The 15,219-nt window shown below is 56.4% G+C and overlaps 1 protein-coding gene across 1 annotated transcript; it reads right to left on the bottom strand.

Moving 5' to 3' along the window:
- Nucleotides 1-208: 208 nt before the first annotated feature.
- On the bottom strand, nucleotides 209-1,174 carry LOC118700981 (olfactory receptor 14A16-like). Its single transcript, XM_036405571.1, has one exon. The coding sequence runs from the start codon at nucleotides 1,172-1,174 to the stop codon at nucleotides 209-211; it is 966 nt and encodes a 321-aa protein (XP_036261464.1).
- Nucleotides 1,175-15,219: the final 14,045 nt, after the last annotated feature.

Below are 15,219 nucleotides of genomic sequence, written 5' to 3'. Positions count from 1 at the left end.
TGGACAGACAAGTCAGGGCAGGCACTTCTTTTTATTTAAATGCCAAGAAAACAAGCCTCTTGCAAGTCTTTGTGTTTCAAAAGAAAGGTAGATATTCATGTAGAAATGCTGAGAGTACTATTACAGTATTTTGTAGGAAACACTACAACAATAGGAAAAGTTAGTAAAAAATAGACAAATGGGGGAAAAAAGCTGAGACTGTAAAGAGTTATATTCTGAAGGCTATGTAGCAGAAAAGAGAATTTATTGCTTCTGAAGATGCAGTCACCAGTTTTCCCAGGGCATCCTTGAGCTTCTGGTTCCTCAGGCTGTAGATAAGGGGGTTCAGGGCTGGAGGCACCACTGAGTACAGAGTGGACAGTGACATATCCAGGGATGCGGAGGAGATGGAGGGGGGCTTCAGGTAGGAAAAAGTGCCAGTGCTGATAAAGAGGGAGACCACGGCCAGGTGAGGGAGGCAGGTGGAAAAGGCTTTGTGCTGTCCCTGCTCACAGGGGATCCTCAGCACAGCCCTGAAGATCTGCACATAGGAGAAAACCATGAACACAAAACAACCAAAATATAGGAGAGCACTTAGCACAATGAGCCAAATTTCCCTGAGTTTGGAGTGTGAGCAGGAGAGCTTGAGGATGTGTGGGATTTCACAGAAGAACTGGCCCAGGACATTGCCATGGCACAGGGGCAGAGAAAATGTATTGGCCGTGAGTAGAAGGGCATTGAGAAAGCCACTGGCCCAGGCAGCTGCTGCCATGTGGGCACAAGCTCTGCTGCCCAGGAGGGTCCCGTAGTGCAGGGGTTTGCAGATGGACACGTAGCGGTCGTAGCACATGATGGTCAGGAGGGAAAACTCTGTTGTGATAAAGAAAAGAAAGAAGAAAGCCTGTGCAGCACATGCTGAGTAGGAGATGGTGCTGGTGTCCCAGAGGGAATTGTGCATGGCTTTGGGGACAGTGGTGCAGATGGAGCCCAGGTCGCTGAGGGCCAGGTTGAGCAGGAAGAAGAACATGGGCGTGTGCAGGTGGTGGCCGCAGGCTACGGCGCTGATGATGAGGCCGTTGCCCAGGAGGGCAGCCAGGGAGATGCCCAGCAAGAGGCAGAAGTGCAGGAGCTGCAGCTGCCGCGTGTCTGCCAATGCCAGCAGGAGGAAGTGCCTGATGGAGCTGCTGTTGGACATTCCTTCACTTCGGGCATGGTGGACTGTTGAAACAAGACATTGACAAGCTAGGTCCAAATTTTGAGTCAGTCCTATGGATTTTGCATGGAATCCACTCAAAATTAATTCTCTTCCTGGAGGGGGGACTTTGCTAGAATTTTTTGAATGGGTATTTTTGCGGCTGAGTTACTGATTCATCTTCAGCATTGCACTCAGGCTGAACACTGGGGAGAAAACAGAGGGAAAACAGGGCTCCCTGAGCCCCAGTGCAGTCAGACCTGCTGGTCCCCACACAGGGGCCTTTGATCATTACACCTCCCTCTAGTTCAGGGTAATCACATTTAAAATGTGCTTGAAACCAAAGTGGACTTTTGGAATGCTCCTGTTTTAAAAAAAATTTCTCGAAACCCTTCACTCTTTCCCAGTGCACCTGGAAAGGACGGGATACCAAGGATTGGCCTGGCTCCCTGCTGCCTGGAGTTGTGCCTACTGGGAGCTGTTTCTCTCTATCCAAGCCTTGTCCCTGCCAGTGCTGCCAGAGCCCAGCCCAGCCCTGGGGGCTCAGCTCTGCCCTGCAGACCCCTCCCAGCACAGGGCACTGCCCAGGGGCATCTCCCTGGCAGCAGGGCCTTAAGGGCAGGCCAGACAAACAGAGATGCTGCAAGCCAAGGTGCTGCTGCTGCTGTCTGTAGGGAGAGGAGGCTGAGGAGGCACTTTCTGAGGGAGATCTGAGGCCCATCTGCTGATGCCCAGGCTGACAGTGCAGGAGGCTCAGTGACACAGCCAAAGCTGACAGCCCCTTTCCCTTCCCTTTAGGAGAAAGCTGAGAGCAGCCCTGGCCATGCAGCACCATCTCCAGAGCAGGAGGAATCTGCCCTGCTGGGGGTGGCTCCTTGCACCTGGAACTTCTCCCCTGCAGCGTCCATGGGGAGCTGCCAGGCAGGCTGAGAGCTGCCCCTGGCAGGTGGCACATGCCCTGGGCTGGCCAAGAGCCCTGAGGGCTGCAGGAGCTGCTCTGCAGGACAGCCCTGGGCAGCCCTGGCTGCAGCCCCAGCTTCAGCCCCTGCAGCCGTCCCTGGCAGCAGGAGCCGTCCTGCCCTGTCCCTCTGACGGTGCCCAGGGCAGCCCCGCTCTGCAGCACATCCTCCTGCTCCTGCTCCTCCTGTGCCACAGAGAAACTGGGAGAGTCCTCCTGACACATCCCCCAGGCTCTGGGGTGTGCTGGCTTCAGGAGATCCCTCCAGTGTCGTGAACGGCAGGAGAAATGCGACACACTATATGAGTGAATAGCAAATCTCGAAGTTTATTGAAAGCTTACACATATTTATATTGGTGTTAATGAAGCTTATACATATTGCAAAAGCCGAGCTCATCATTGGTTAAAGCACACTTAGATCAACTACACCTACTTCTATCTTCTAACAATTATTTTGCTTTTATATTTGCATTCTTCTAACTTCTCTACCTAAGATAACTACATTTTCTGACAAGCGATTTTCTCCTGCGTTTTCCCGTTTCAGAGAAGGTCACTGTGACCTTTGTCTGTGATTGGACACTGGTTGCTCAGTTCCCAGCTTGTTTCTCTTATCTTTATCCATTGGTATCACATCGAAATGTCCTTTCTCAGCTAACCAATTATCCAAAAAGCTCTCTACACTCCAGGAGCTCAGGGGACATTGCCCTGCACCCACACACTCACCATGCACAGGACTGTGAAGATCTTTCCCCAGGTGAAGTCTCAGCTCAATGTCTTCCCAATCCTGATTGCCTTCAGCCTGTCTCTGCCTGGCTCCTGTCCCCTCAGTGCCTGCAGGCAGAGCCCTCAGCCCTGCTGGGCTGGGAGAGGAGCTGGCCCTGGGAAGAGCTGTTCCTTTAAAGCTCAGCAGCACAGGCGCAGCACAAGGACTTTAATGAGCCTCTCGGGGATTTGGTGTTGTTTACATCAGACTCAGTCCCTGAGAGTATCTTCAAAAACTTCTCAAGAACTCAAAGTTAAATTTAGACTCCAAAGTTTAGGAAGTTTAATGGGTCCCACTGAGGGACATGACTGAGAAAGTGTCCCCAGGTTCCAGTTAGAGCAGAACACTGGAGGCAGTGATGTGATTTAACAAAAATATGTGGATATTGATCTAGTACTGATATCCAACTGTGACAGACAAAGACTCTCTAACAGTTTAAAGTTAGAAAGTCTATGTTTATTGCGATGCTGGGCAGCGTACGGGATAGCAGGGAAAAGGAGGCCATGAGGCCCCAGGCCTGCAAGGGTCACTTGTCTCCTGCTCCTGCCTCAGGCCCAGGCCCAGCAGCCATGGCCAAAGTGCTGCCCAAGTTGGCTCTGGCAGGGCTGTCTTGCAGCTGCTGCCCATGCCTGTGCCCTGTGCAGCCCAGGCTGTCCTACGGTGTCCCTGCCCTGCGCCTCTGTCCCTGCAGGCTGTCGGCATCCCCTGCCTGCCCCACCTGGCTGGGCCCTTCCTTTGCTGACACCTCTGCCTCCTGCCTGCCTCTGCCTGCCCACACAAAGCCTGGGGCTGACCCAGACTCCTTCTGGGGGATGTGTTGCACCACAGCCCTCCCCTGTGAGGGAAATTCCTTTCTCTTTTTTCCTAATCTTACCTTCCACAGGTTCCCATAGCTTTGATTTTTTTCTTTCTCTGGCTGTTCTCTTCCATGTTAAAATGATCCACCCTTCAGTCCCTCCCAGGGCTCTCCTCTGCTGTCCTCAGTCCCCACCCCACTGAGCACAGAGCTCCTCTGTCCCTGTACAGTGCTCATGTGCTTGAGGCATGGGTGCCTGGACCAGAAGGACGGTTCTTTTCTACAGGAAGGAAACCACAGAGCCCCAGGGTTTTGAAGGCAGATCAGAGGCAGTCACCAGAGGCCAAGGCAAGCCAGACCTGTCTGTCCTTGCAGCTTTTGTCTGAAAGCAACCCTTGTATATTTGCGGAATTTTGCCGGTGGAATTCCATTTCAGCCATGAGTGCCTGGACCAGAATGACAGTTCTTCTCCACAGGAAGGAAAGGGCAGAGCCCCAGTGTTTCAAAGGCTGATTAGAGGCAGCTCCAAGGAGGCCAAGGCCAGCCAGACCTGTTTGTCTTGGCAGCTTTTGTCTGGGAGCAATCCTTGGATAGAAGGAGTTTGGGATGCCAAATCCCAGTTTTGTCCATGGATACCTGGACCAGAAGGACAGTTCTTTTCCATAGGAAGGAAAGTACAGAGCCCCAGTGTTTCACAGGCAGATGAGAGCTGGCCCTCAGGAAGCCAAGGGCACCTAGACAGTCCTGGCAGCTTTTGTCTGGGAGCTGTCCTTGGATATAAGGAATTTTGGAGGTGGATTCCCAATTTTGGCTATGGACACCTGCACTTGAAAGATGATTTTTCTATGGAAAGAAAAGCAGAGCCCCCCCCAGTGTTTTGAAGGCAGATGACAGGTGACACCCAGGATGCTAAGATCACCCAGAGCTGTATGTTCTGGCAGGTTTCATACAGGAATCATCCTTCAATATAATTGAATTTGGATGTAGAATCCCAATTTCAGCCATGAAACCCTGGAGGAGGAGAGTTTTTTCCCAGAGAAAGGAAAGCACAGAACTCCAGGGTTTCAGGGGCAGCAAAGAAGCAACCCTCAACATGCCAAGGTCAGCTGGAACAATGAAGCCAAGCCAACCTGAATTTTTCCATGTTCTTGGATCCCTGGGGCCCTGCAGCATCACAATGGCCCCTTGGTTCCATGAGGCCCTGTAGTATCACAACAGATCTTTGTTTCCACAAGGCCCAGCAATACCACAATGGTCTCCTTGGCTCTGCACCGGCACAATGGCCCCTTGCTTCCATGAGGCCTTGCAGTGTCTGACAATGGCCTTTTTGTCCTATTGGGCTCACCAGGATCACAATGGACACTTGGTTCCTCAGGGCTTGGCTGTATCACACTGGCCCCTTTGCTTCCATGAGGCCCTGCAGTGTCACAAAGAGCTCCTTGGTTCCACAAGGCCCTGCAGAGCCCCTTGATTCAATGAGGCCTCAAAGTGCCATAATGGTCTCCAGGATTCCATGAGGCCCTGCAGTGCCACAAGGGCACCTGGGCTCCATGAAGCCCTGAAGTACAGAATGGCTTCTTGATTCTATTGGGCCCCTCACTGTCACATCAGTTCACAGTTCCATGCAGCCCTGTAGTGTCACAATGGTCTCCTTGGTTCCACAGAGTCAGGATGTCCCTGTGGTCTCATGGAGGCCCACTATGATCCCCTTGATTCCATGAGGCCCTGCCGTGCTACAATGAGCCCTTGGTTAAACGAGGCCTTGCAGTGTCACGATGGCCCCTTGGTTCCAGTGGGTCCTGAAGTGTCCTAATGGTCTCCATGGTTCCATGAGGCCCCAGAATGTCATTATGGACTTTTGACTCCGTAAGTTTCCATACTGCAAACAAGTCTCCTTGGTTCCACAGTGTCATAAGTGAACCCTTGGTTCCATGAGTTGCCTGGCCTCCCACAGCCTCTCAGAGACCCTTCTCTACCTCAAGGTCCCCAACAGCCCTTCATGGCCTCTCAGAGCCCCCCCATGGTCCCTCACAGCCCCTCACCGCCCCTCACAGCCCCTCACGACCCCTCACAGCCCCAGGCCCGGGGCTCCTCCCTGTAATAGGTTAATTTCTCAAGTTTGTTCATCAAAAGGAGAAGCCGATGAAAAGCCACAACATAAATATAACGGGCTAATATGTTGCAAAATGTCATAAGGCTTAAACCACAATATGTCACAAGCTAATATGCTGAAAAGCTGAATATGCAATATGTAACTATATGCAGCCACACGCCTATATATGGTAAAGGCTATTGCAGGGTCATCAAAACTCTGAGAGACAGGACAGGAGCCTTCCTCCAAATGACCACCAAAAGGCAGAAAAAGACCCCCTAGCAACTAATGGCACAGACGCAGAAAACACCAGAAAATACACAACCACGATAGATAAAAGAGAGGCCTGAACAGCCAGGTGGGTGTGAGCCGTTGGTGGAGCGGAGACTCCCCGGCTGGAGCCAGCCCTGTAATTTGCCTATTATCATTTGCTTTGTCAGTTAATAAATTACATTTCATTTGGACTCACTTGTCGGTGATTGGCTCCTCACCACAAATTATAACCTTCATGGCTCCTCACAGCCCCAGGCCTGGAGCTCCTCCCAAAGGAGAAGGGGTCAGGCCCTGCTGGTTCTCCTTTTATTTCGGTCCCTTCACAGCCATGAGTGCAGAAAGGCTGAAATGGAGCCTTTCCCCAGCGTTTCCCTCGGGGTTAACTGCGGGCTGAAGCTCTGTGCTGGCGCTGGCCCAAGCGCCACCATCCCTGCAGCTGCCAGGCCTTTGCTGTCCCCCCGTGTCCGTTCCCTGTCCCCCAGTCCCGCCCGGCTCTGGCAGCAGCAGCAGCTGCAGCGCAGGGGGCGCCGGCCCGGCCCAGCCGGGGCTCCTGGCCAGGAGCAGCAGCAGCACCGGCCCCTTCCCACCTGCTCCTGCCTCGGCTCCCAAGGGCTTTTTCCAGCTCAATTCTGGACTAGAGCAGCAATCACCCACACACAGCCCTGACTCCTCAGGGCCTGCCTGTGCTGCCCTGAGCCAGCGCTCAGAGGAAGAAAGGATCGGGTTCCAGCGCTGTTTTCAGCACTGTTTTACTCACCCTGAGCTGACAGCAGGAGGCTGCTGCTGCCTTTGCCTTGGGAATTGGACATCATGGCTGCTCTTGCCACTCTTCTGCTTGCCACTTGAAATTGATCTGTAAAACTGCAATTGCCTTTTTTGATCAGAGAACTTACATGACAGTGAATTTAGGAATCCTTAAAATCAGGGGTTTTTGGGAAAGCTGCAAAAGGCAGACCTCAGAGACAGCAGAACTGTGATTAGAGGTAAGTGGTAGCCATAAGATTTGTCAGCAGAAAAGTTATATTAGAAATAGAAAGTAAGGACAAATAGAAAAAAGTTTTTTGTATTAACGCTTGGTAGAATAACTTCCTAAGCTACACAAAAGTATATCTAGTGAGATATTAGGAAGTTCCAAGCTTGAGCTCTGTGCATTGTTTTAAGACTTACAAGCAGTTATTGTATTCAAAATAAACAAGCATTGTTTTAACCAAAGGTACCTGTGCTTATAGTGGTTGGATAGAACTACCGTCAATATGCTTTTGCTTTGTGGGATTGGTAAAAAAAATTTTAAAGTAAGTTGTAACATTGAGTTCTTTGTCTGATGCTGAGGACACGAGCTGCTGGCATCATCCCATTGTCATAACCATGTAATGGGACTGATGCTGGAAAATAAACAGCTCGAGACACATTCCTCAGCAGTCCCGTCCTGTTGGTGATTTGTACATGGGCCCCGGCTGGCAATAGGTGAACTCAGGCTTTTGGTCACAGGCATCATGATTAGCAGATCTTGAAATGCTCTCAAGTCCCTGAGCACAAAGTCAAGGAGAATTAAAGCAGCCACACAGGCCACATTTGCAGTGCTCAAACACAGCCCTGTTGCTGCTGCTGCTGCAATAGAATCAACTGAGAGAGGCCATCACAGAAATTGCCTCAGGAATGTCAAATCAAATGAAAAAATCCACCAGGAGAAAGAGAAACCAGAACTTCTTGACTCCCTCCACTGTTTCGTCTGAGCAGCAGCAGCAAATGGAGATGCCCAGAGGTATTTCCAGCTGCTGCTGGTCCCAGCTGGAGCCCAGCCTGCTGCCCAGGCCCAGCGGGAAGCTGAGCCCAGCCCGGGGAGCTCCCACAATGTCGGGAGCTCAGCGCACGCAGGGCCAGGCCCAGAGCCCCGGGCACGGCCGCCCATTGCGGGGCAGTGGCGCAGACGGAATGTCCTGCGGCCCAAACCTCCTGCTCCTGACACACAGCGCCAGCGCTCTCCCCCTCCTCCTCCTCTCTCTCCCAGCACGGCACAAATTCCAGCTCGGAGGAGGCTGCCCCAGAGAGGGCTCAGGCTCCTGCCTCAGCCTCAGTGTCCCTGCAGAGGAACAGGGCATCTGTCAGCCACTTCCACAAGCTCAAGGATCCCATTTCATGGGGAATCTGGGATGAAAATGGCCTTGTTAGGAAGGACAAAAGTGGAGGGAATGGATTGGAAAGTATTTAGGAAAAATGATCCTTTGTACAGCCAAAGTTCGCCAAGTCATTCCCTGCATTTCTCCTTTTCAGATTCTTTCAGTCATCTCCTCAGAGGTCCAGCTTGTTCTGCTGCCTTTCATGAACTGACTGTATTCTTGATTCATATCAGTGCTGGAGATGTAGAAGCATCTGAACTGAACACTGAAACAAACTCCCTCTGTCAGCCCATTTTCATTTTCTACATCACTTTCAAGATGTCCATGGGGATGTTGGAATGATTATCACACAGCTCTCCATTTCTGGCTGCAGGCTCTGGAGATTCTTTCTCTGCATTCAGTCAGGCTTGCATTCCCTAACAATTCCTGGGAGCCCATCATGTTTTCTTAGGGTAGAACAGTAACAATGAAAACCTCACCAATGGCACAACTGCCCAGCCCACAAGGAAAAGAAAGAACAAGCTGTAAAGTTCTTCAAACATTTGTCCTGCTTTGCTGCAGGAGTCGTGCTGCACGCACGGTGTGGAAAGCCAAGAGAAGCTGCAGCTGGCGGCACATCTTGTGACAGAAGCTGCACCTGGTTTTCCAGGAAAGGTTCTTGGAAAGAGCAAACAGGACTGTGGACAAGATTCTGGAAGAACTGGAACAGTTTTTAGGAAATTAAATGAAAACAGAAAGAAACAAACCAAGATGTTTTCTCTGTTTATTTTTGTGCTCCCCTTTGCATTATTTCTCCATCCCATTAATTCCAAATGGATCTCACCTCTAAGATCCATGACTTGGCATGTTTAAGACACTGTCAAATACCATGAACTATACACAGTTTGCCTTCCTCTGCTTTTTTTTTTTTTATGGAAAGCACTGCTGGCGAGATAAGTGCAGTGCTTGGTTCAGGTACAAATTCTGCATTCAGGGAATGCGCTCCAATAGTGTTGGACACTCAGCAGGGACAATGCACAGCAGCGACCGAGGGGATTCCTGTGCAGGAGTCCAGACTCTGGGTCTTGGCTGAACAGGGCAAAGTTCCCGTGTTTGGACAGGCTCAGGGGCTGCCCCCAGGGAGCGCAGGGCTTGGCGCGGGGGCGAGCGGGCAACGGAGAAACGGACACGGGGACAAACGGCCCCAGAGCTTCAGTTGCAGCGGCAGCAGCGAAAGTAGTGGCAGCGGCAGCAGCGGTGAAAGCAGCGAAAGAAGCGACTTTATTGACTCCCTCTCGCTTCGCCTCTCCCTCTCCCGCAGTCCCGCACCCTGTCCCTCCTCTCCCTTTCCCGGTGTCCCCTCCTCTCCCAGTCTCTTTCTCCCCATGCCCAGCCGGGCCATGGCCCTGCCCACCCCCGGCCCCGGGCAGGGCTGCCCCGTGCCCAGCACGGCTCTGGCCGTGCTGGCGGTGGCGTTGCCGGGCGGGCATCAGAGCCTGGGGCTGGGGCGGCATCACCTCCCTTTGGCTCGGCGTGGCCCCAGCCCAGCCCCAGCCCCAACTCCTCCCGGGGCCCATGGAGGACACAGGCGGCGCGGCCGCTCCCGCCGCCTCCGCTGCGGCTTGCCCGGCCCGAGCTCCGCCGCTCAGCAGCGCGGCTGCCAGCCCTGAGCCGCCGCTGTCCCGTTCCCAGGAACGAACGCCTGGGCATGGCCGGCCCGGGGCGCTTGAGGGGTGCTTGGGGGCCCTTGCTGGTCCCGGGCCGAGCGCTGGCAGCTGCATCCCGCCAGCAGGGAAGGCACAGCAGGGCCTGAAGGAGCAGGACAGGCTGGGCTCGCTGCCGGGGCGCGGCGGCTTCGGCAGCGTCTTCGTGGCCACGTGGCTCTCGGATGGCGCCCCGGTGAGCGGCGGGGCCGGCGGCGGCCGCAGGAGGAGGGGATGGACAGGGAGGAGGCCGGAGGATGGGGCTGGGCAGGGCTGCATTGCCTGCAGCAGAGGGGACACTGGTGACGACGGCGAAAGATCAAGGGGCTGACTCTTAGCAGCAATTAATCCAAGGTTTATTTCAGGAGCTCTGGGGAGCCTCTACAAACCTCAGGGGCCCTGCTGGTGACAGCCCCAAGAAAAGGGCCAAGGTAACATTTAAACAGATGTGGAAACCAAAAGTAGATAACATTTACTGACCAATAAGGGATGGAAACTGGGGGAATGGACATTTAAGACAGCATATGGGGAAATATTTGGGGAGTTGATCCCGAGCCTCTGGCTAATCACTCGATGTCTTGGAGCAAAAGCTCTAGATAGAGAGGATAGGATGCCGAGAGACTGTGGAAGAGCCAGGGTGGGGATCTGGGGATGATCTCAGCAAAGGAGAGCGATTACACAGGTAGAGGGAGGGGACACAATCTGGGGTAAACCATTTGGGGAAAATAAGGGGATAAAGAGACAAAACCACTGTAAAGCAAACACAAACACCAATACCTTCCTACTGCCTTGTCCTGTCAGGGCTTCCCAGCCCCTCATCCCTTCATGGCCCCGTCCCTCAGGGGCTGCACCAGCCCGGCCAAGCTGCCTGGCAGCAGCGCCGCAGCCCCACAGCAGCTCCAGAGGAGCCCCATCCAGAGGCAGCCGGGAGCCCTCAGCAATCCAGCCAGCAGCACGCGGGCAGGAGGACACAGAGGGCGCTTCCTGCCTGGCTCAGGGCTTGTGGCCATCTCCAGGCACCGCTCTCACAGGGATCCCCACAGCTCCGGGCCCTGCCCAGCCGCTCTGTCACCAGCACAAAAGCTTCCACAGAACCATCAAAGGCCAAGGGGCTTCTGGCCATTTTCCCTGCAACACTGCATGCCTGGGCAGCTCTCCGAGCCCAGGCACCCTTGTCCCCCTTTTCCCCTAAGCCCTGCAGAGCCTGGGTAGCAGAAGAAAGCTCCTGGGAGTCTGTGTATTATAACAAACTCTATATTGATATACTAAAGAACAACCAGAAAGAAGAAAAGAACAATCTGAAAGAAATGGAAAATTCCCCCTGGCTCAGGTGGTCCCAGCAGACAGAGCCTCTGGCATCAGCTCTCTGCAGAGCTGCAGCAGCGCAGCCAGCCGAGCACCGAGAGACGAGGCCGAGTCCTCCATGCCCTGCGGAGCTGATCTTCCAGCCTCTGGAAGACGGAATATGGCTCACTCTGCAGTGCCTGGAGGACATGCAATGTTGCAAGTGCCACGTCTGACAGGGCACTGCTGGTGTCCTCTGTCAGGTGTTGAAGGGCTGAAAGAGAGAGGGACAGAGCCATGGTCAGATGCCGCATCTGCGGGGAGCCGAGGAGAGCACCCTGGCACGGCCATGGCAGCCGGCTCTAGCCATGGCCAGGAGGGAGCAGGGACCAAGGGGACCAGCCCGAAGCTGCTGGCCACGAATGCCCCGAGTGGCCCTGAAATCTGTGTGTGCTCTGCCCACGCCGGCCCTGGTGCGCACAGGGAGCAGAGCCCTCGGCAGCCGGGGCAGGGCTTGCAGCTCCCCCGGCAGCCCCCGCTGGCCTCACTCACCGTTGTAGATGAGCCGGAGCTCTTCCTTCTTCCCCCTCAGGTGCCGCGCGGCCATCCCTGTGAACACAGAGCCTGTGAGGGCGCCAGCGGCACAGCTCCCTGCCAGCGGCGCTGCCGGCGCTGTGGCCACACGGGCTGCTGGCCCGGCAGGGCTCAGCCCGGCCCTTGGCGCACGCTGCCGCCCCAGGGCACGGCTGCCAGAGGGCGGCAGCAGCAATGCCCAGGCCAGCCGGGGCTCCACGGCGCCGGGCCCGGCTGGCGCTGCTGGGGCAGCAGGCAGGACTGGGGCCGAGCTGCGGCGGGCCGGGCCTGGGAGGGAGCCCGGGCTCGTGGCTCACCCGTGAACCTGATGGCCGCCGCTCGCAGGGACTCCTGTGGGCTCTGCAGGTACGGCAGGGCTTGGCGCAGGTGCTCGGCTGCTCTGCTGCTGTCCTCTGCCAGCTGGAGAGAGCGGCAGGAGGGAAGGCTTGGCGCAGGCTCAGCCCCTGGGCCGGGCGCTGCCTACGCCCGGCCCCAGCCTCCCCTGGGCGCACAGCCCTGAGGCACGGCCAGCAGCCGCTGGCCAAGGGCTCCCGAGGGGAGGGGGCAGAGGGGGCCGGCTGCTGCCCGGGGAGCCGTGGTGCCGGCCCGCCCTGCAGCCCCGCCGGGCCGGGGCTCAATCGGCCCCCTGCTCGGGCCCTTGGGAGCCTGGAGAAGAGCCTTCAAGGCCTCTGGCTGCAGCAGCGGGCAGGGGCACAGCTGCCAGCCCCACACTCTGTGCACCTCCCTCAGGGGGCTTCTCTGGGCTGAGGCTGGGGCTTCCAGGCCGTCCTTACCAGGCACTCGCTGAATTTCCACAGATTCTGGCTCTTCAGCAGTCTTTCAAGATCCTTCCTCTTCAGGAACTCGGCCACACAAAGCAGCGATTCCTGAGAAGCCTGGAGAGCAGCAGAGACGCGGAGATGGCCCCACAGCCCAGGGCGCAAGACCCGCGTCCCTGTGCCAAGGCCTGCAGGAGGCTGCAGCCCGGCAGGCGCCAGGCCAGGAGGCAGCCGAGCCCCCTGCCAGGGGGACAGCAGCAGCCCACGAGTCCTCACCTGTGCCACTAGCTGATTGCCATCATGGCAGTGGAAGAAGAGGGGCAGCAGGCTCTGGTGCAGGGGTGTCTTCCGGGCCTTTTTTTTATTTTCCCTTTCTGGAAGAGTCACCAATGTTCGGAAGAGCAGGATGGAGAGCAGCTGCACCTGCCAATTGTTCTGTATGGAAGCAAGAAAAAAAGACCTCAGCATTGCGGCTGCACGGGGCTCAGCTTGGCACAGGCCTGCAAATGCACAGGACACAGTGTGCGGGCAGCAGCCAGTGGCCGTGGCTGGGGGCAGTGAGCCTTACGTGGTCGAAGAGTGGCAGGAGCGCCTCAAGCAGCTGCAGTGTGATGGGGCCAGGCATCAGTGTGTCATTGTCCAAGATAATAAAGCTGAGTAGCATGACTGTCATGAAAACTATCTCTCCATCTGCGTCCCACAGGAACTGCACAAGACTTTCAGTCAGGCTCCACATTTTTTTGGTCTGTGCGGAACACAAGTTTGTGAAATGCCATCCTGCTGCCGCAGGGCCCAGAGGCCAAAGGCCTGTCCCAAAGCACTGGGGCAGCTGAACTGGGAGGCAGGAGAGCTGGGAGCAGCTGCCCCAGCACCCAAAGCCCTGCCAAGCCCAAGTGACTGCATTCCCCAGCTCAGCCTCAGCCGCTGCCCCCTTCTCACCATGAAGGGCTCCTCAATGAGCTCGAGAAGGGCCCTGAGCGCCAGGCGACGCCTCTCTCTGCACTCGCTGTGCAGCTGCCTTGACAAGATTGGCAGGACTCTGTTAGCACCACGTTGACTCAAGTCCAGGAACTGGAGGACCTGAAAGGCACAGGGCAGTGACAGGGGAGCCGGCCGGCAGCAGCCTGGAGCCGCACAGGCCTGGGCCTGGGCAGCAGCACAGGGCGTGGGCATCGTCCCAGGCAGCTGCGGCTCCCAGAGGGCAGAGCTGGTAGGCAGCTCAGCCAGGCAGCGCTGGCCATCAGGCTCACCTCCACAAGGAAGGCCAGGGCAGGCAGCTCCCAGCGTGGCTCCTGTGTGCTGAGCAGCCGCAGCAGGTAGCGAGCGATGCGGGAGCACAAGGGGATGGAGACACAGCACATCTCCCTGGCAGGAGAAAAAGGAGCCAAGGCTGTGGGCCAGGGGGACAAAGCTCTGCCAGGACTGACACCCAGAGCTCTGCTCTTTCCCCAGCATCCTGCAAGGGGCCCTGGGCTATTTGGGAGGCAGCTCCTGCTGGGCACCCTCCTCTGCCAGCCTTTTCCAGTCTGCTTGGCCATCCCTCGGTGACAAGGCCCTCTGGCCCATGACTCGGGGACTTTGTGGAGCTCCCTGGGCCCGGAGCACAAATGTCAGAGGCTGTGGGGAGAAGGGGCTCTCACCTGGCCAGCAGAGCCACGGCATAGTGGTGGGTGTCAGCACACAACGGCGTGTCCCAGGCATGTTTGCGTTCAATTGCCACCACCACATCCTCGTGCTGCATGCGGCAGAGCAGGGACTTCAGGGTCCGCACTGCAAACCTGCATGCACAGCAAAGGCCAGGTGACGCTGGGAGTGCTGGCTCCTGCCCAGGGACATGGCAGGGACAGGAGGAGTGGGATGGAGCACCTGTTGGGGCAGGTGGCAAGGCCGTATTCCTCCTGGCAGCCCTTCCACAAGGCATGGACCTCCTCTGGCATATCCAGAGTGCTGAGGAACACTTGGAAGAGCAGATGCACAAAGAGGCGGGGGAAATAGACCGTCACCATATGTGGGACACAGGGCACCTGGAGGATCTTCCACATCACCACGGTTGCCTGCAAAGGACAAAGCGCCCCGAGACAGCGCTCAGTGCCCACGTGTCCGTGTGGCAGGGCCCGAGCTTGGCAGGGACATGCCCGGAGAGACCTTGGCAGGGGGAGCATGGGGCCTGCTGGGCCTGGAGCTGCCCCTGGGCCAGGTTTCAGCACAGCGCCTGCAGCAGGGAGATGCAGTGGGGGAAGGGGGATGGAGAGCTGCTGGAGAGGCGGCCTTGGGGCCAGCAAAGGCCACTTAGAGAAACTCACAGCCAGGACAAAGACACCCGTTTTGTCCCCGTCGGAGGTGCATGTGCTGTGCTTGGGCCAGCTGCCCAGCACATGCAGGAGGATCAGCAGCATTGCCTCTGCAGTTCTGGGCGAGCACATCATGCTCTTCCACATGGTGAAAGCAGCTCTGTGGGGTTAGAGCTCTGTCTCCGGGGGGTCTCAGACACAGCACGGGGGCCTGGGCAGCAGTGGGGACCTGAGCTGGCTGCCAGCTCTGCCTCTGCCCACTGCCACTGGCCAGCAGCACCCAGGCAGCCCAGGCCTGTGGGGACAGGCCCCTGAGGGGCAGCAAGGGAGCATGGCAGCAGGCTCGAGGCCTGACGTGCCAGGGCTGGCAAAGGGAGCAGCCAGACGGCCCTGGAACTCTCTGTTGCTCGGACACCTGGGCCAGGCTGTACAGGCTGATG

Source organism: Molothrus ater, unplaced genomic scaffold, assembly GCF_012460135.2.
Source record: "Molothrus ater isolate BHLD 08-10-18 breed brown headed cowbird unplaced genomic scaffold, BPBGC_Mater_1.1 matUn_MA502, whole genome shotgun sequence".
In the NCBI taxonomy this organism is placed as follows: Eukaryota; Metazoa; Chordata; class Aves; order Passeriformes; family Icteridae; genus Molothrus; species Molothrus ater.
This window is presented reverse-complemented; position numbering and strand designations above follow the sequence as displayed.

Bases quoted from the DNA above. Each gene is read 5' to 3' on its own strand.
- LOC118700981 (XM_036405571.1), bottom strand. From the start codon at position 1,174: ATGTCCAACAGCAGCTCCATCAGGCACTTCCTCCTGCTGGCATTGGCA.